Genomic DNA, 20,382 nt, shown 5'->3' with positions numbered 1-20,382 from the left:
GCACATGACTGGTTATGTCAATATTCAGACATGACTGGCCATGGCTTAACAGGCAAAGATAGGCCTGTTTTTTATACGGCCTTATTTGGCCGCTAAGTCTGGTTGGTTAAGTTCTGAATATCGGGACTTAACCGGTTACGCTCCCGGAATGTCCCCAATGTTTCTGGCTTTATTTTCAGCACTAACCAGGCATTTTCAGGGGTGATAACTGCAGAGCTGCCCAGGGGTCCCAATTTTTGAGAGGGAGATTTTAGTACACGCCCACAGCCCCGCCCCACTTTGCATTGGCTCCACCCTCTCTACATGGCTCCGCCCCCTGGCACACCTCAAACCCACGGCCATTTCAGAAAATAATTTATTTAACAGCCCAACACCTTTTCAACTAGCTTTCAGAGGCCAAAACCTCCTGCCTCCGGTCAGTATAATGCTGTTATGGTATCCTCTCCTGACCTGAGGAAGGAAGTATTAGTCTCTGAAACTTTATTTACACAGCTACCATATTACTTTATCCTAAATTAAAATAAAATTATTTTCTTTACCTCTGTTGTATGGCCATTTACTTTTCGAATTGTGTTGCTCCCAGTCTATTGATTCTGCTTTCCTTCATCTTCTCTCAACTCTTTTGCCAGGGTTTCCTGGCCATTTGTCATTTTCTATCCTTTTTCTTTGTTTTCTTCAATATTTTTCTGCCTCTCTCTCTCTGTCCAGATTTAATTCATTCTTACTATCCATTCTTTAATTGCCTTCTTTTTACTTCATCTACCTATTCATCTTTTCCTCACCCTTGTTCTCCCCGTGCCCCTTCCTCTTATTCTCCAGTCTTTCAGCACTCCCCTTTTCTATCCAGCAGCTCTCCTCTTTCTCTCCCCATCCTTCCAGTATCTCCCCTCTTTCTTTCTGCATCCTTCTATCCAGTGTCTACTCTTTTTCTCCCTACCCTTCCATCCAGCGTCTTCCCTCTTTCTCTCCCCATCCTTCCACCCATCTACTCTCTCTTCTGATCCTTCCATCTAATGTCTCTCTCTCCCGATCTAATGTCTCTCTCTCTCCCCCCTCCTTCTATCCAGTGTCTCTCTATCTCTCTACCTTTTTCTATTCAGTGTCCCTTCTCTCTCATCTTTCCAGTCTCTCCCCTTTCTCTCTGCATCCTTTCATCCAGCGTCTTTCTCTCCATCCTTCCATCTGTTTTCTCTCTTTCTCTCCCCATCCTTCCATCTATTTTCCCTCTTTCTCTCCCCATTCTTCCATCCGTCTTCCCTCTTTTTCTCCCTATCCCTCCATCCAATGTGTGTCTCTCTCTCTATCCCCTTCTTTCCATCCAGTGTCTTTCTACCCTTTTACATTCATCATTTCCCCCTCTTTCTCCCCATCCTTCAATGTCTCTTCTGTTTCTCTCCCTACCCTTCCTTCCAGTGTCTTCCCTCTTTCTGATCTCAGCCAAGATCCCCCCCTTTCTCCCCATCTTTATCACCAGCAGCTTCTCTCTTTCTCCAACCCTTCTCCATCTCCCCTCCTTCTCTCCCCACTCTATTTTACCTCCTGCTTCCCGCTCCATCTCCCGTCCTTCTCTTCCCACTCCATTTTACCTCCTGCCTCCCGCTCCTCCTTCCACCAGATCTTCATCTTGGCCACTGCTGCTTCTCCTGTTGAGCAGCAGTGGCCGCACCAAAAAGTAAAGAGCTAACAAAAAATTTGAAAAAAGCAAGCACGGCACTGCAGGCAGCCTCAGGCCTTGGCTGTCGGCTCTGCAGCCGCTCCTCTCTCTGTCCCTGGAGGAGCGCAGCGCAGTAGGAAGTCGATCTCAACTTCCTGCTCCAGCGCTCCAGGGACAGTGACGTGAGAGGAAAGAGGAGCGGCTGCAGAGCAGACAGCCAATGCCTGAAGGCTGCCTGCAGTGCCCCACTTGCTTTTTTACATTTCTTTTGTTTGTTAGCTCTTCTTTTTTTTTTGTCGCGGCCGCTGCTGCTCAACGGGAGAAGCAGCAGTGGCTGGAAATGGAGGGAACTTAGCGCCGCTGTGTGTTTCAGCGGGAGACTTTACTGCTTTGGCGGGAGTGTGGGAGATGACCCGCCAAAGCGGGAGTCTCCCGCTGAATGCGGGAGACTTGGCAGGTCTGTAACTGGAGATGTGAGTTAACCCATCAGCGGCCATTCCCAGCCAGTTAACTTGTGCTGAATATCAGCTGGCATGTTTTTTAATTTTTCAAATTCTGAAAGCACAATCTATCTGACTTGCATTGAGCTAAAAATGCAGAAACGTTCTACAAATAAAGGACCTGATATTCCCGAAGGATTTAGCTAGGCAGGAGAAGCTCTTGCCTAGTTAAACATGCTGGGCACCTCAGGGCAGGATATTTAGCAGTACTTAACCAGGCAGTGCCACTGAGTTTCCTCTCTGACTGCTCTAGTACTGACCGTGCAGAGCTGGAGCAGTCCAGGGGCAGAGTGGTGCCTGCATAACTTCTGAAACCACACCAATATTTTTAAGTGTCTCTACTCGCATAGCTAATCAGGCAAGTGGGATCACAGCAATAACAGAACAAAGTTCATAGTTAGGTATGTGAATATGGCACTGAATATCAGCTGAACCCGCATAACTTCCATGTCTCACCACTGACCCGGATATGCAATGCCAGTGTCCGGACATGTCCTGGCATTGAATTTCATGGTCTAAAATTGCCAATGGCAGTCAATGTTTTAAAAAACACTCACTGCCATGGCTGAATATTGACAGATAAAATATATGGCCAGCCCTACAACAGGGACCAGCACAGAGGCCACATATGTAGTGGAGGAGTGCCTTAGTGGTTAGAGCACCAGCCTTGACCTCCAGAGGTGGCTGGTTCAAATCCCACCACTGCTCCTTGTGATCTTGGGCAAGTCACTTAACCCTCCATTGCCTCAGGTACAAAATTAGATTGTGAGCCCTCCAGGGACAGAGAAATGTCCTGTGTACCTGGTTGTAACTCACCTTGAGCTACTGAAAAAGGGTGTGAGCAAAATCTAAATAAATACCATGTTCCAGGTCTTAAAAGGCCCAATCTTTGGAAGTCAGTTCCTTTCTTCTCTTAATTTTGGAAGCCTTTAAGCTCCTTCTTGTGCCCTAGATTTTGATAGTAGTTTCATGACACAGTGAGAATGTGGCACTGTATTGGGTGGGTTTGTAGCCATCTTGATAGCCACCTAAGCAAGTAAGTCTGCTCCCCTCCCCTGACCTGTAAAGCTGGCTGCTCACTTAAAAATATTTAAAATTATGTGAAAAGCAAATCAACCAGTGAACTGGCTTCGGGGCTTCTAGTGGCAATGAAGCAGAGAAATGTGTGAGTACTGGACACCAAAGAATAAAGAGACCAGGACAGCCAGAATCACAAATGATTGATGTCTACAAAGGACAAATCTCTGATGCTTTCTTTGCCAGGGAGCCAAACAGTACCGCAGGTGGGTGACCAGTAATGTACCAGCAAAGTAGGGAAAACAACCACAGGGAAATGTGGAGTAATGTGAATATAGTATCATACCAGGAAACATTTAATCGAGATTTCAAGGGACCTTGTTATAATCTGAAATCATAAACTGATGCATCCTCACACAGGTGAAAATTCTCAGACCCCACCCCAACTACAACTCCCTTCCATATGGACTCGGTGTCATTGGAAACCCCCTGCAAATAGGCACTTGATTATCTGAATGTGTGTGAGGGTACTTTGGATCAGTGTATTCTCTGCCTGTAGATGGCAGCAGCTTCCAATTTATACATGTGTTGCCAACAATTACAACTACCATTGACTTGGTGTAACTGTTGACACCTAATTAATGTGTGTACTCTATAATGGAATCTTGATGCCCAGATACTGTTACAGAATTGCTGGCACTGGGATGCCTAAATATTGGAACCAATTTAAAGAATTGCCACCTTTATCTTCATTAAAGGTCTTGTACAGGGTAAAGGGTCATGGATTTGATACACTGCCTGTCTGTGGTACAACCAAAGTGATGCACATTTATTATATACTTTGCCCCTACTGGGCTCACAATATAAGTTGTGTACCCGGGACAATGGAGGGTTAAATTATTTGCCAGGGTTACAAGGAGCCACAGTGGGAACTGAACCCAGTTCCCCAGCTCACTGTGCTAAATATTAGGCTACTCCTCCACTCCATCAATGTGTGTTTGTATAAATCAATCTATTATTAAGTTTTAATTTGCTGCTCTCAAGTTTACCTCATTTATTGTATTCATGTTAATATTTGCCAATTTTTATGATATGCTGTTAACAAAATTTTAAGTTTTATTTTAAACGGTACCTGCTGTACACTGCCTTGGGTGAATCTCTTCATAAAGGAGGCTAATAAAGCCCAATAAATAAAATAAATAAAAATAAATATTTTTTATTTTAATCACACTTTTTTCAGTAGTCACATTTAGATACAATGTCCCTGTCAGGCTCAATCTAATTTGTACCTGAAGCAACAGAGGGTTAAGTGACTGGCCCAAGACCACAAGCAGCAGCAGTGGGCTTTGAACCAGGGTCTCCCTGGATGGTAAACTCAGTACCTCTCCACTCTTATCTCTCCCTACACTCCTCCCTGGGAACTCCGTTCACTGAGTAAAACTCTCTTATCTGCACCCCTTCTCCTCCACTGCTAACTCCAGACTCCATTCCTTTTAGCTTGCTGCACCATATGCCTGGAATAGACTTCCTGAGTCAGTATGTCAAGCTCCATCTCTGGCCATCTTCAAATCCAGGCTAAAAGCCCACCTTTTTGATGCTGCTTTTAACTCCTAACTCTTAGTCACTTGTTCAGTACCCATGTTTTATCATTCCCACCTTAGTCATTCCCTTATCCGTTATTTGTCCTGTTTGTCTGTCCTAATTAGATTGTAAGCTCTGTCGAGCAGGAACTGTCTCTTCATGTTCAAATGTACAGCGCTGCGTTCAGCTAGTAGCGCTATAGAAATGATTAGTAGTAGTAGTAGTCTTTGGGATTCCGGAATCTTGTTACTCTTTGGGATTCTACATGGAATCTTGCTACTGTTTGGGATTCCAGAATCTTGCTACTCTTTGTCCTTATCCCTTATTTATCCCGTTTGTCTGTTCTAATTAGATTGTAAGCTCTGTCGAGCAGGAACTCTCTCTTCATGTCCAGTGTACAATGCTGTGTACGTCTAGTAGTGCTATAGAAATGATAAGTAATAGTAGTAGTAGTGCTCTAACCACTAGGGTATTCCTCCAGTCTCCTACTAGGCTTATACAATACAACTTAATGATTGAACCAAGCAATATACATAAAACTTCCACTCATTATCTATAAGAAAATGAATGGAATGGAACAGGTCGATGTGGAGCGTCTGTTTACGCTTTCCAAATAATACTAGGACGAGGGGGCATGCGATGAAGCTGCAGTGTGGTAAATTTAAAACGAATCGGAGGAAATTTTTCTTCACTCAACGCATAGTTAAACTCTGGAATTCGCTGCCGGAAAAGGTGGTTAAGGCAGTTAACTTAGCAGACTTCAAAAAAGGGTTGGACGGCTTCCTGGAGGAAAAAGCCATAGAATGTTATTGAATGGACGAAGGAATACAGTATTTCTAGGATGGGCGGGACAAATTGCTTGTTCTTTTGGCCACTGTCGGTGACAGGGTGCTGGGCTCGATGGACCCTTGGTCTGTCCCAGCATGGCGATGCTTATGTAAATATATATATTTATGCCTGTTCTGGAGCAGGTATATATCTACCTGTAATCCATTTCTGGAAAGTTGTAATTATTACTCTGAGATAAACTTTAAATTTAAATAAAATGGAAATAAATGTACATTTTAGGCTTCCGCTGCTGGTTGCATGCATAAACAGCAGTTTCATAAGGGAAAGTATATACACATGTTGCCTTTATAAAATTACTTCTTTTTCTATATATACCAGCCGCATCCACTTTACATCCTGTAACTGTGACCATCTACATGTGTTCAAATGTCTTCGAAGCACTTACTTTAGTGCAATCCCATCCTAACAGTGTCTCAAACCAGAAGCTACCTTAGATTTTCAAAAATGGCACAGGCAGGAGCCAACGTCCCTCTCACTGACTCAGAAATGTTTCTTACCTGCTCCAGGAGAGGAGATACGAAGGGGAGGGGGGGATGTGAGAGAAAAAGAGACTTTGGTGCACCACAGCATCAGAACAAATGGGTACTGAAAACAAGATCTCTCCTGTCATCCAATTGATTCAGCATTCGCAGAGAAAAGGGAGAAAAATCCATTTGCCCGGGTCGGATTTGGTGGACAGGAAGCATATTAGCACATCACACTATATATTCTTACTGTCATCAGAAGAAAATTATTATCGTCTGCAGCAATCACTGAGGCTTCTTCAGCAGCCTCTTTCAGAAAAGACCTGAACTTCCCAAACCTGTCCTGTTAACCCAAGGCAGCCAAATTTTCAGGCTCTCCCCACTCGCTGACTATGCATTATATAAGTTTGCATACCTTGGAGACGGGCAGCCCCGTTTTAGAAAGATATTGAAGTCAGATCAGGACATAGAGGCTCTAAAATACAGGAGAAATGGACCCTTTATGCACCAACAGGCAGATGATCAAAAGCAAACGCCGGCGCTAGAGGCTGTTAGCGCCATACTAGCGCCAGCGTTTGCTACTGCCCCTTGATCAGAGCCCTCGAGCGTGTGAAACAACGCGCTTGAGTGCTCTTAGCGCAAGTAGCATGCTAATGCATGCTAAACAGGGCTCTTAGCACAAGTAGCCTGCAAACGCATGCTAATCAGCAAATAACGCATTCATCCCCAATGATCAGCGTCCAGCGTGCCAAAGATTGGGTCGCTAGCCATGACAAACCCTACGCCAGCTCCGAGCTGACGTTAGGGTTTGCAGATCATTGGGAGGAATGGTGAGCCCTGTCCAGCATGCATTTGCATGCTGGCAGGCCCCCATTCCCCCCCTACAGCAAACCTGCCAGCGAGGGCAGTTGAGGACGTCCAAAATTTGGACGTTTCTGTGACGGGGCAGTTGAGGACATCCAAAATTTGGACGTTTCGGCAATGGGCAGTTAAGGACGTCCAAAATTGGATGTTTCTATGAGAAAGACGTCTTTCTCATAGAAATATCCAATTTTGGACGTCCTTAACTGCCCATTGCCGAAACGTCCAAATTTTGGACGTCCTCAACTGCCCATTGCCGAAACGTCCAAATTTTGGACGTCCTCAACTGCCCCGTCGCTATACCTCTGACATCGCCTTGAAATTTGGCCGTCCCTGCAACAGGGCAGTTGAGGACATCCATCTTCTGATTTAAATATGGACGTCCTTCTCTTTTTTTCCAGCCCAGACCTGTCAAACAAGTGCGGGAGGATAATCAGACATAATTGCGCTGCTTAAATTTGCATGCATTATCTCTGATCATAGGTCTAATAGCGCCCCGCGCTGTTCCAGCACTATTTTAGAGCGCTGCTTGGAACAGCACGGGGCTTTTGATCATCTGCCTGAAAATGCAGATAGGATAAACATCCATTTTAGAAAAAAGTCAAAAATTTCAGGGGTTGAAAACGGGCACATAAGCATCCGTCTTTGCCATTTTAGAAACATAAGTGTGTATTTTCTCAACACTGTCACAGAGACTGGTTTCCCTTGTCAGTTTGGCATCGGGGAGGGGGAGAAAAACTACTGGGAGATTAAGGGGGCAACCTCCCCTAATCCCTCCAGTGGAGTGCCGCTCAATAGCGACTGTTTACCAAATCCTAAACGTGCTTGTTAGCAGGTGTAACTCCCAACATCGATCTTTTAGGACATAGAAGTTTAGACCCCTTCTGAAATGGGAAATAAACATCTATGAAATTGCAAATGCCCTAGTTCCACCAAAACCATGCCCTTTGCCATTTACACTCAATTGGATTTGAGACGTGCATATCCCAGTTTTGTAAAATGGGAACTTGGACATTTATGTAAGATAAACGTTTAAGTCTCAGTTTAAGCACAATTCAAATGGGAATAGGGCTTGTGAAATGTGGACTTCAGTATATACACATTGAATTCTAGCATATTATGGATACTCAGAAACCCTGACTGGCTGTGGGGTCACTAGGACACATTTGGAAGACTGAGACCTAAGATTTTCAGTCATCCCTACAGAACCCTGAGTTTGCAACTGTATCACAAAGAGGCGCATTTTCGAAAGGGACGTCCAAGTTGCGATTTGGACATCCTTGCAAAATGGCAAAATCTAGGGGCGGAAAAACCCGTATTTTCGAAACAAGATGGACGTTTCAAAAGTACCGTCAGGGACATCCAAATCATTAAATTTTGCTGTCCCTAGATTTGGATGTCCCTAGACATGGACGTTTCTGATTTTCGGTGATTTTCGAAACCAAAGACGTCCATGCCAAAATGACCAAATGCAAGCCATTTGGTTGTGGGAGGAGCCAGCATTTGTAGTGCACTCGTCCCCCTGACTTGCCAGGAAACCAACCGAGCACCCTAGGGGGCACTGCAGTGGACTTCATAAATTGCTCCCAGGTACACAGCTCCCTTACCTTGTGTGCTGAGCCCCCTAACCCCCCCCAAAACACACTACCCCCACAACTGTACACCACTACCATAGCCCTTACGGGTGAAGGGGGTCACCTATATGTGGGTGCAGTGGGTTTCTGGTGGGTTTTGGAGGGCTCGCTGTTTCCTCCACAAACGTAACAGGTAGGGTGGGATGGGGCTGGGTCTGCCTGTCTGAAGTGCACTGCAGTACCCACTAAAACTGCTCCAGGGACCTGCATAATGATGTCACGGACCTGAGTATGACATCTGAGGCTGGCACGACATATTTTTAAATATGTTTTTTGAGGGTGGGAGTGGGGTTAGTGACCACTGGGGAAGTAAGGGGAGGTCATCCCCGATTCTCTCCAGTGGTCATCTGGTCATATCGGGCACCTTTTTGTGCCTTAGTCATAATAAAAACAGGTCTGGGTGAAAACGTCCAAGTGTTTGTCAGGGACATCCTTGTTTTTTTTGATTATGGGTCAAGGATGTCCAAGTGTTAGCCACGCCCAAGTCCCGCCTTCGCTACACCTCCGAAACGCCCCCTTGAACTTTGGCCATCCTTGCAACAGAGTGCAGTTGGGGACGTCCTAAATCGAGTTTCGATTATACGGATTTGGACGTCCCTGGGAGAAGGACGTCCATTTATGTCGAAAGATGGACGCCCTTCTCTTTCGATGAGCCCACCTCTGTTATTGAAATGGAGCTGCAACAATGTAGTTCATCCTATGGAAATGTGTTGTTGCTATTAATATGCCACACTAGAATTACACTCAAATGTGTCTATATTTATTTTATTTATTTATTTATTTTTATAGCCCATATTATCCCAAACAAGTTTCAGTTCAATGTGGCTTACAATAAACAGTATAGGATACATAACAAAGAATAATGCATAAGAAAGTCATTTGTTGTAAGAATCCAATATTAAAATACAGTATCATAAACATACTGGGATAGCTATGGATGTTTAACATTTAGAAAATCTATTATGAATGAGAAATTGTACATGAAGCAAAGAGAAAGTTAATGGTAAATGGAGTAATAACCAATTCAGGTAATAATTAATTGTTTGAGATATGGTTGTTCTTTGTGAGGGTTTGTTTGAATAGGAACGATTTGAGAATTTTGCGGAATCTAGTCTATTCCTGTATATTTCTTATTTTGGGTGGTAAGGAGTTCCACCATTTGGTTCCTAGGTAAGTGAAGTCTGCAGAGTGGACAGTTTTGTAGATCCCTTTCTGGCAATTTGGGATGTGTAGTCTGAGATAGTTTCTTGCCACATATTTAGTGTTTCTTAGAGGTAAGTTTATTAATGGTACCATTTAGTCTGGAGCTGTGCCATTTAGGATTTGAAAGATAAAGGTACATAATTTGATCACTGCTTTGAGACTAGCCAGCTTATTTTCGAAGGAGAAGGGCGGCCATCTTCTGACACAAATCGGGAGATGGCCGACCATCTCCTAAAGCAGGCCAAATCAGTATAATCGAAAGCCAATTTTGGCCGGCTTCAACTGCATTCCATCATGGGGCCGGCGAAAGTTCAAGGGGGCGTTTCAGTAGGGTAGCGAAAGTGGGACGGGGGCGTGGTTTGAGATGGCTGGCTTCACCCAATAATTGAAAAAAGAAGAGCATCCATGGCGAGAATTTGGTCCACTTTATTTGGTCCCTTTTTTTTTCAGGTCCAAGTCCCAAAAAAGTGCCCGAACTGACCAGATGACCACCGGAAGGAATCAGGGATCACCTCCCCTGACTCTCCCAGTGGTAACTAACCCCCTCCCACCCTCAAAAAACAACTTTAAAAACTTTTTTCCCAGCCTCAAATGTCATACCCAGCTCCCTGACAGCAATATGCAGGTCCCTGGAGCAGTTGTTAGTGGGTGCAGTGTACTTCAGGCAGGCAGACCCAGGCCCATCCCCCCCACCTGTTACACTTGTGGTGGTAAATGGGAGCCCTCCAACCCCCCCCCCAACCCACTGTACCCACATGTAGGTGCCCCCCTTCACCCATAAGGGCTATGGTAATGGTGTAGAGTTGTGGGGAGTGGGTTTTGGGGGGAATTTGGGGGGCTCAGCACCCAAGGTAAGGGAGCTATGCACCTGGGAGCTATTTTTTTTTAATTTTTAGAAGTGCCCCCTAGGGTGCCCGGTTGGTGTCCTGGCATGTGAGGGGGACCAGTGCACTACAAATGCTAGCCCCTCCCACGACCAAATGACTTGGATTTGGTCGGGTTTGAGATCGCCGGCCTCGGTTTCCATTATGGGCAAAAACCGATGCCGGCCATCTCAAACCCAGCCATCTCTGACATTTGGGCGGCCCCAACTGTTTTATCGAAATGAAAGATGGCCGGCCATCTCGTTTCGAAAATATGGTCGGCCCCGCCCCTTTGCGGCGCCATCTTCAGAGATGGGCGCCCTTAGAGATGGGCGTCCACGATCGAAAATGCCCCTCTATATGACTGTGACTATTACTTTTACAATATGACATAAATGGCTTACTTCTACCAGGGTGCAGTCTCTCACATTTCCACAGGAAGGACCACAATCTCATGTTTCCCTTTCAGAGGTAGCTCCCCTTCCCTGCAGAATCACTATAGAAGTCTAAGGCACCAGACTCCATCAGGGACAACAGCAGCTACTGCGCCTCTCCCCACTCACAGGGGATCTGCTCTGAATCATGGGTCTCAGTGTGAATGTGCTGGAGTGGAAGTAGTAGGAAAGGCTGCAGCTTGAAGCACGATGCCCTTGCTGTGCTTGGAAGCAGCCAGGATCATGCACTTTCCTTCTGTTAAAAGACTGAGAGGTGCAAGAAGTCAGGGGGAGGGGGAGGCAAGAAGAGAGTAATGGGGCAAGTGGCAAGGAAAGAGTAAGTGATTGGGGCAGGAAGCTAGGGGAGAGTGGGTAACAGAAGGGACTGGTGTTGGGGAGAGGGGTCTGAGTGGGACTGCCCTCCCCTCTCCTGATCCCAGATCTCCTTCCCTGATACTCGTTCCCCTCTTTCTCCTCTCTTATCATGATCCTCATCCCTCTTCTTCCTTCCAGAATTGATGTATCCTCCCTTCTCTCTGCCCTTCCATCTCCTGATCCCAGATCTCAGATCTCCCCCCCCCCCCCCCCCCCGATACTGGTTCCCCTCTTTCTCCTCCCTTCTCATGATCCCTTGTCTGTCTCCTTCTTTCCTGAATCTCTCTATCCTCCCTTCTTTCTGCCCTTCCCTCTCCTGATCCCAGATCTCCTCCCCTGATACTTGTTCCCCTCTTTCTCCTCCCTTATCATGATCCTCATCCCTCTTCTTCCTTCCACAATTTCTGTATCCTCCCTTCTCTCTGCCCTTCCATCTCCTGATCCCAGATCTCCTCCCCTATTTGTCCCCCTCTTTCTCCTCCCTTCTCATGATCCCTTGTCTGTCTCCTTCCTTCCTGAATCTCTCTATCCTCCCTTTTTTCTGCCCTTCGCTCACCTGATCTCAAATTTCCTCCCCTAAAGCTGGTTCCCATCTTCTCTTCCCTTCTCATGATCCCTTGTCCCTCTCCTTCCTTCTGTAAACTCAGTGTCCTTGCTTCTTTCTGCCCTTCCCTCTCTTGATCCCAGATCTCCTCCTCTGATACTGGTTCCCCTCTTTCTCCTCCCTTCTTATGATCCCTCATCTGTTTCCTTCCTTCTTGAATTTTTTTCTCCTCCTTTCTCTCTGCTTCTTGCTTGAGATTCCTTCTCCATTTACTTCCTCTGAGTTCCACTCTCCCTCAGCTGATATTCCCCCTTCTCTCCCTATCCCTCAAGTCCCTTCTCCATCCCATATTGGCTGCATATTTATATATATTGCGTGGTCAATATAGAAAAGGTTTTAATCAGCAGAAGAGGCTCCCCATATGCAGTAGCACTTACCAAGATAGTACCACTGAATATCACTGCTAACTGGCCATCTCCTAACTGGTTAGGTTAGGGGCAGGCCAGGGCCAGAGTTAGGGTAGAGGAGCAACTAAGCCTGTTAGTGCTAATTTTCAGTCCAGTAACTGGCTAAGTAACCACATAAAGTGAGGACAGCAAAACAGCTGTCCTACCTTTGGGGGATCTTTTACTAAGATGGGCTAAAGAAATGGGCTTAGCGCATTTTAATGTGGGACTTTCCCACATGCTAAACCCATTTCTAGTGTGTCCCTAAAAAGGGGCTTTTTTCTCTTTTCTTTTTGCAGGTCCCACACTAAGTTTTCCATTAGTGTGCAAGACCTGAATAAAGTATTAACACAAGAGCATTTACCACGTCAAGTGCTCCCATGTTGTCTGTGTTAGCATGCACTAATACAAATGCATTACCTGGATAATGCTTCTACATACATTCCCCACACATGACACTCTCCCTCACTGTTCCCTCCAAGCTGAGTGGGTGTCCTCCAACTGCATTGCTATCGGTGGGAGGTTGTGCTTCAATGTTGTGTTTTCAATTTCTAGAGACAGGCACATTCCCTGGAGGTCCTGAAGAGCTTGCCTGTCCCTCACTATTGAAAATGTGATAGTGAAACAGCACCACCTGCTGGCAGAACTGTACATGGAGGACTCCTGCTCAGTTTACAGGGAACAGTGCTCCCCCTCCCAAAAAACATGCAGAAAAAGAAATAGTGTGTGATTATTTTATTTATTTGGATTTTGGGCTTTTGCTCATGCGCTGACAGGCTAATTACTGCAAAATGCTTTAGTGCATTTTTGAGGTAAGCCTTTTCTCATGTGCTAAGCTCGTATTTATTAATTTAATTTAGCCTGGAAGGTCCCTGGTTGTGCAGTTTGGATAAAACTCTTATGCTGTTTTATATGGTATTTTATGTTATTATTTTTAATTATGTATATTTTATAGTAATCCGCCGTGAACAGTGGAATGAGCGAAATATAAATTTTTTTAAATGAATTAATTAATTAAGGCTTAGCACACTTTAATAAAAAGGCCCCTTTATGCAACAAGTTAACCAGACACTGGTCCGAATATCGACTGGTGCCTGGTGAACTTTCGGTTTGGTGAACATACCTGGATATTCGATGCCGCGCATGCCCTGACGATGAATATCAGGGGTTAGTTCAGCCCACAGCCGGAAGTGCTTTCCAGCCACTTACCACCATGGGCTGAATATCAGCTCCTGAGTTTTTGGTACTCATGTAATGATTGGAATTTTTAAAAATGATTATTCTTTTTAATATATTGTTTTATGAGTTTTTGGGGTCCTTTTACTAAGGTGCGCTGAAAAGTGGCCTGCGCTGGTATAGATATGCGTATTGGACATGTGCAGGTCCATTTTTCAGTGCACCTGCAAAAAAAGGCCCGTGTGTAAAAAATAAAATTACCATCCGGGCCACGCGGTAGCCGGGTGGTAGTTTCAAATTGGCGCGCGTGGGGCGTGCGTAGGCACCTATGCAGCTTAGTAAAAGGGTCTCTTTTTGTATTCTCTTGTACATGATGCTGATCACTATCAGGGCAATATTTAAACTCATGGTCAGTGTTTCTTCTAAATGCCAGCCATGGCATTTAAAATAATAATAATACAACAGAGGAAAATTGCTTTAGCTAGAGTACGACTAAGTCTAACATACAATCATAAAGTACTCACTTTACACCTGTATTATAATATTTCACATAAGACATTTATTTTATTGAAATTGCAGTGCCTTGCGTCCATTCAATATCCCTACTCATTAGTCTCACAACAGTCACTCCAGAACTCCTTTTTTTCTAGCCTATCACTCATCCACATCCATTCATTACTTTATCACACCTTACTCAATGCTTTGTCCGACTTGATGTAGCATCAATCAATAATGCAAATTCAACACAACTACAGGTTTCCCCTCTTATCAGTTCAAACACGCCCTAAAAAAGGCTTTTTTCTAGGTGCCTCAAAGCACATGTCCATAAGAGTCCTTGTTGTATCAATCTCCAACACTTGTAGTGGAACTTGACAGTCAAAGCTTGAGCGTGCCCAATTGCACGCACTTGATGTCTTTATCCCTTTATATGGGTGTGTAAACCACACATGAGTAGGGATATTGAATGGACGCAAGGCACTGCAATTTCAATAAAATAAATGTCTTATGTGAAATATTATAATACAGGTGTAAAGTGAGTACTTTATAATTGTATTTAAAATAATACCCAGATATTCAGTGCCAGCTGATAATCGGCTACCGGTACCAAATATTCAGCTGTGGCACTCGACTGCTACAAATATCCAGATAATGACAATATTCAGCACCATGATCCAGATAGGAATGCAGATGATTTAGGACAGCTTTTTCGCTGTCTTATACTATCTGGATACAGGCACTATTGCCAGTCTCTGGATAAATCCCTGCTCCATCTAGGCTTTACTGCAGACCATGTCAGCACTATCTAGAGAGTGCCAAGGTGGTCCGTACTGATTTTCAGTGGCGTTATTCAGATAATACTCCTGAACATATATGGATGGCCCCAGTCAGTGCTACTTCTCTGGGTAGTTGGATATATGCAACTTTATGAAAATGTGTCACATAAGTGCACCAGAAGTTTTACAGCTCTGTCCAGAATTTGCAAACTTGCCACAGAATCTTGAAAAATCTGCCATAGGAAAGTGGGGCCTTTCCATTACCCTGTGTTACAGTTGAAGCCTTGAGTGGCACACTCACCTGCACTGACAGTGATAGCTTCCAGGAATTGCTCTCTCCAAGAGTGAGTGCCAATCACCAGTGCCAGGTTGGTCTTTTTAATCAGTTTATCAACGGTGCTCTGCCAGAGAAAAAGAGGAAGTCTTTATAAGGCTTCTTAGGTGACAAAAGCATGTGAGTGCAACCAAGGAGATCCACTAAAAGAGGTTGATTACAAGACACTTGGGAACAGGAAGCTAGGACACCAGCTAGATATCTGGTTCATGCACAAGATAGTGAGGATTCAGTCTCCAGCTACACTCCAGAAAAGCACTTTGCTATATAAATATATGCAGCAGACAGGGGCCAGGAATACAGGAAGAGATACTGGGAAAACTTACAACAAAAGTTAGTGACACTGGAGCAATGGAGGTGTCCATGGTGCTGAAAAGGACTGATGTCAAGGACATCAATTTTTTTTTTTTTTGACTGAGCAGAAGAGTTAGACGCTGTCCATATGATGAGGCAAAATGATAACATGAAACTGAGTTTAAAAGTATTTATAACAAATATAGAAGTTACCAGCTCATTTACAGATGATGGTGGTGGGTTTCACTGTTAGTTACTTGTTTGAACCTCAAAATTCCTGGTTGGAAAAATACAGGAATAGGAGTGCAGTAAATGTGGGACTATAACAGTCCCCCACCCACTTTTCTGGCTACCCCAAGCCACTTTCTCACCAAACCAACTAAAATGATCTGTGATTAGCCAAGTTGAGAAAAAAAGACCCAGATATATAAAGGTCTTCATTTTAGAAACTCATAAATACCAGCACTTTCATGTGTATGTATCATACACAGGTAAAACTCAAGTTTAGGAAGCCCGGTATTCACATGTGTATAGTCATAATACCAGAATCATCATATTCAATGGATATCAAAGGGAATATATATTTTTTTTTTTAATGGAGAAAAGATCTCAGTTAACCCTGTAGAACAAAGCTCTGAAACATGTTCTTACAAGCTATTTCAGGGACTATATCAGTGGTCATAAAAACTTCATTAGAACACTCCCACTTTCCCACAGTAACACCACATTGCCACACACACTTTTTTCAAAAACATTTTGAAAATGTTTGTCATGGCAACATGGTGAAATATCGAACTCTTACTGGAGCAGATTAATCAGAGGTTGCAATAAGAGCAGCAGCCACCATATAATAGGTATAAAGTCAAAAGAGCCACGATTGTCATCCAATCTGTCCATGAGAGGACTTGATATCTCATGAAACTTTCTATGGATTTCACTAATTATCTGCACAGTCACCAACCTCCAAAATGACAAACCCTTATGAAAATCAAAACCTTGCCAAAATATGGGGTCATTTTACTAAGGTGCACTGAAAAATGGCCTGCGCTAGTGTAGACGCGTGTTTTGGGTGCGTGGAGATCCATTTTTCAGCGCACCTGTAAAAAATGTCTTTTTAAAATTTTGGCCGAAAATGGACATGTAGCAAAATAAAAATTAGTGCGTGTCCATTTTGGGTCTGAGACCTTATGCCACCCATTGACCTAGCGGTAAGGTCTCATGCGTTAACCAGGCGGTAATGGTCTACACACGTAATATGCCAATTACCACCTGGTTAGCGCCGTGTAACAAAAAATACAAAATATTTTCCAATGCACGTAAAAAATGAAATTACCACCCAGGCCTCACAGTAGCCGAGTGGTAGTTCCGAATTGGCGCACATTGGGTGTGTCCAGGCACCTACACGGTTAGTAAAAGGGCCCCTATGATTATCCGTGTCATAATCTCTCTCTTTAACCCCTCTTTCTCTCTCTGTGTGACTTATAATTAGGGTTATGTCATGCAAATGGATGGAATTGCATTTTCATATCCTACACAACCGACAGTTCAGATTCTCATGTGCCTAATGTTGCCATAGATTAAAATGGGAACCAACAAATTAATTAGGCAACTGTAATGGGGTTTCAGCACTAAAGACGTACATGACAAATGCCAATGAGGGCTTTATAAGACTAGACCCTCAAGGCTACAGGAAGTTGAATGAAAAACATCAGCTGGCTAATGTTCTGCCTGAGGTCAGCTGGCAAAGCCAGCAGGTTACCCAAAGGGTGTCTCACCTTGAATTCATAGGACTCCTCGATGACTACCTCCAGCTTGGCATGCTCCCCTAGGATAGGCTTGCCCATCTCCGCAATCCTCCTGGCTTCTTCCTCTTCAGCTGTTAGTTTCTTATCTTCTTCATCTAAAGGAGAACATATAAGTCACTTCAAAGCCTTTTGGGGGATTTAGGATTCCAGCAATATCTTTCCTTGCATGGGAAAATCCAGACTTAATCTTCATTCTGCCTGTTTTTATTACGTGTGATATGTTTAAAAAAGAGAAACAAAAACCTGGGAGATTCTAAACAGTGGGGATGAGCAACAAGAGACCTTGACCTTAAATGGAGTAGCCTCCATGGCTTATTATTTACATATTAACAGTGCAATAATACAATTACCGTAGCCTCAGAATTATACAGCTTTCACATGCACTTTTTGCCTAAATCTGAAAAGCTCTCGCGTGCCTGGTACCCCCAGCTTTCTGCCCAAAAGTGGCAGGTGTCTTCTGCTTTTCTTCAGACCACCAAACATAATTTGTGGCTGTGTTGTTTCCAATTAATGTTTAACAGAAACACAATGTGCACATCATTTAATCTAGGTTGTATATCTGGTTGAGGTTTATGTCAACTCCCAAAGGAATATAATTGCTAGTGACACGGATGGTAGTTTTCCAGAATGGGTATTCTTGTGATAAATACCGACTGGACAGTGCAGGGAACATAGGAAGGTAGGTCATAAGCACAGAAGCCAGCTTAGATCCCTCCCTGGATGCAGGAAAGTAGTTTGCTCAATATTTGGCTTGTTGAAGACTCACTGCACCCTCAGTGTTGGCACCTCTGGTCACAGGTAGGTTGCTAAGGTGATGCGGCTGAACACATGGCTTAGCAGGATTAAAGGTAAGGCTACTTAGAAGTAACAGTCTTGGGAGGTGGGAAAAGAAAGAAAGACTTACCCTGGTTTAGTAAGAGAGCTGTAGAGAAAGAAAAGAAAAAAAAGGAGAGAGAATAAAGTATGAGCACATTAGAGTAGATAATTCAGACAGAAGCACTTTTAGACAGCAGGGCTACCAGAAGGAGGGGTATCCACTAAGAAATCACACAGCTGTATAAGCAAGTCAGTGACATAACACTCTGTAAGACTGAGTTGGGGAGTCATCTTTTGAAGGTAGTTTTACCCGTGCTTTGTGATTCTTTGAAGCTGAAATAGCACTTCCGATCCTATACCCTGGACTGATCTTTTAATCTACATACAGTGAGGAGTGCTTTACCTCTCTGTCTCCTTTCATTCCTACCCCCAAAACAATTGTGCAGGGATTCTCCATATCTGTGACAGATCCAGGCAAGCCAACGTGGTCATTTTAGGAGTTTGATTTGATTTATTGATTTGATATACCACTTTTTACTGGAAGTATTAAAGTGGTTTACAAAGAAAAAATAGCATAGAATTTAAAAAAATACATTGGAATTTAAACAATCAAAAGAAAACCACCCATTACATTCAACTTAAGAATACAATATTAAAACTTAGCTAACACAAGTCATCAAACTATTGCAACTTATAACTTGCTGAAAGCCTTTTCAAATATCCAAGTTTTCAAAATGTTTCAAAATCCAAAACAGCTAGACAAATTACATACTGTAGCTGGCATAGAGTTCCACAGAAAAGATCCAGTCTCTCTCTCTCTCGGATCCAAGGGCTTTCAGAGAGGACATACACGGAGCACACTAGAGCAGGTCGATAAGATAGCCACATTTTATCCTGTGATGTGCTGCCAACTTCTTAGCATGGAGCTCCTGCCAGCTCCGGTCCAGTCACTGACACATTCTTAATTATTGTTAAATCATTTAGCAAAGGTCTCTCAAGTACATTACTGTTGTAACTTATCTCACTACTTGCAAGCAAGCAGAGGGGCTTTCATAATTAGTCTATGGCATTTCCATTCCCAAATTACATCGAAACTGTCCCTCCCCCACACACACTCATAATCAGTGAAGTCAAATATTTTCTCCAAAGAGCAATTCTTGTCTGCATTCTCATCTGTGATTAGTGCAAGAATTTCCCAAACACATCCTGGTGACCTGACAGCCGGTTGGGTGTTCAAATATTCAAAATAAATATGCACAAGAATATAAGAAATGTCATACTGGGTAAGACTGAAGGTCCATCAAGCCCAGTATCTTGTTTTTAGCTGTAGCCAATCCAAGTCACGAGTACCTGACAACATCCCAAAAAGCAGCTAGATTCCATGTTGCTTTCCCCTAGAGGGCACTGTTTCTGAACCCTCTCCTGGAGGCACACCTAGCTAGTTGGGTTTTCAGAATTATCACAAAGAAAATGCATGAGATAAATCTGTATATATTGGATACTTATTGCATGCAAATATATTCACTGTGGCAATCCTGAAAACCCAACTGGATAGGTGTGCCTCCAGGAGAGGGTTGCAAAGCACTGACCTAAGGATAAGCTGTGGGTTTCCACAGATCTTAATAATGGTGTGTGAATGTTTCCTCCAGGAACTTGTCCAAACGTTTTTTTTAAAACAACTACAATAACAGTTTTTACCAGCTTTTGCCGTCATCTACTATGTTACTATAGAAGCTTAGCCGAGATTGGGAGGCGGGGCTGGTGTTTGGGTGGTGGGGCTAGTTCTGGGCAAGACTTCTACGGTCTGTGTCCTGAAAATGGGGCTAGTTCTGGGCAAGACTTCTACAGTCTGTATCCTGAAAATGGCAGATACAAATCAAGGTAAGGTATACACAAGAAGTAGCACATATGAGGTTATCTTGTTGGGCAGACTAGATGGACCGTGCAGGTCTTTTTCTGCCGTCATCTACTATGTTACTATGTTACCACATCCTTTGGCAATGAATTCCAGAGCTAAATTATGCATTAAGGGTCCATTTTACCAAGCTACACAAAAGGGGGCCTGTGCTGGCATCAGAGCGTGTTTTTGACCTACGCCGAGGCATCAGGTAAAAGGGAGGTCTTTCTTTTTTTAAGATATGGCTATGCGGCAAATGGCTATTGCTGGTGGCCATTTCAAGGAAGATCCCTTACTGCCACCCATTGAGGTGGCGGTAAGGGCTCCTATGCTAACCTGGCGGTAACCTGGGTGCACACTG

At 43.8% G+C, this 20,382-nt stretch overlaps 1 protein-coding gene across 7 annotated transcripts in view; it reads right to left on the bottom strand.

Moving 5' to 3' along the window:
• The window catches only part of SLC8A2 (solute carrier family 8 member A2), a 184,267-nt gene that overhangs the window by 7,571 nt on the left and 156,314 nt on the right, over positions 1-20,382 (bottom strand). For 3 of the 7 annotated variants that reach the window (XM_030218037.1, XM_030218039.1, XM_030218041.1), the window contains 2 exons: positions 17,279-17,403; positions 15,177-15,276 (listed from right to left, as the gene is read on the bottom strand). In XM_030218037.1, coding sequence (XP_030073897.1) covers positions 15,177-15,276; positions 17,279-17,403 — 225 coding nt within the window. Of the gene's footprint in view, positions 1-15,176; positions 15,277-17,278; positions 17,404-18,212; positions 18,231-20,382 lie in introns of all 7 variants that reach the window. The other 4 variants (XM_030218040.1, XM_030218042.1, XM_030218038.1 and 1 more) reach the window with 4 other exon arrangements.

The sequence above is a fragment of the Microcaecilia unicolor genome, chromosome 11 (genome assembly GCF_901765095.1).
Source record: "Microcaecilia unicolor chromosome 11, aMicUni1.1, whole genome shotgun sequence".
Lineage (NCBI taxonomy): Eukaryota > Metazoa > Chordata > Amphibia > Gymnophiona > Siphonopidae > Microcaecilia > Microcaecilia unicolor.
This window is presented reverse-complemented; position numbering and strand designations above follow the sequence as displayed.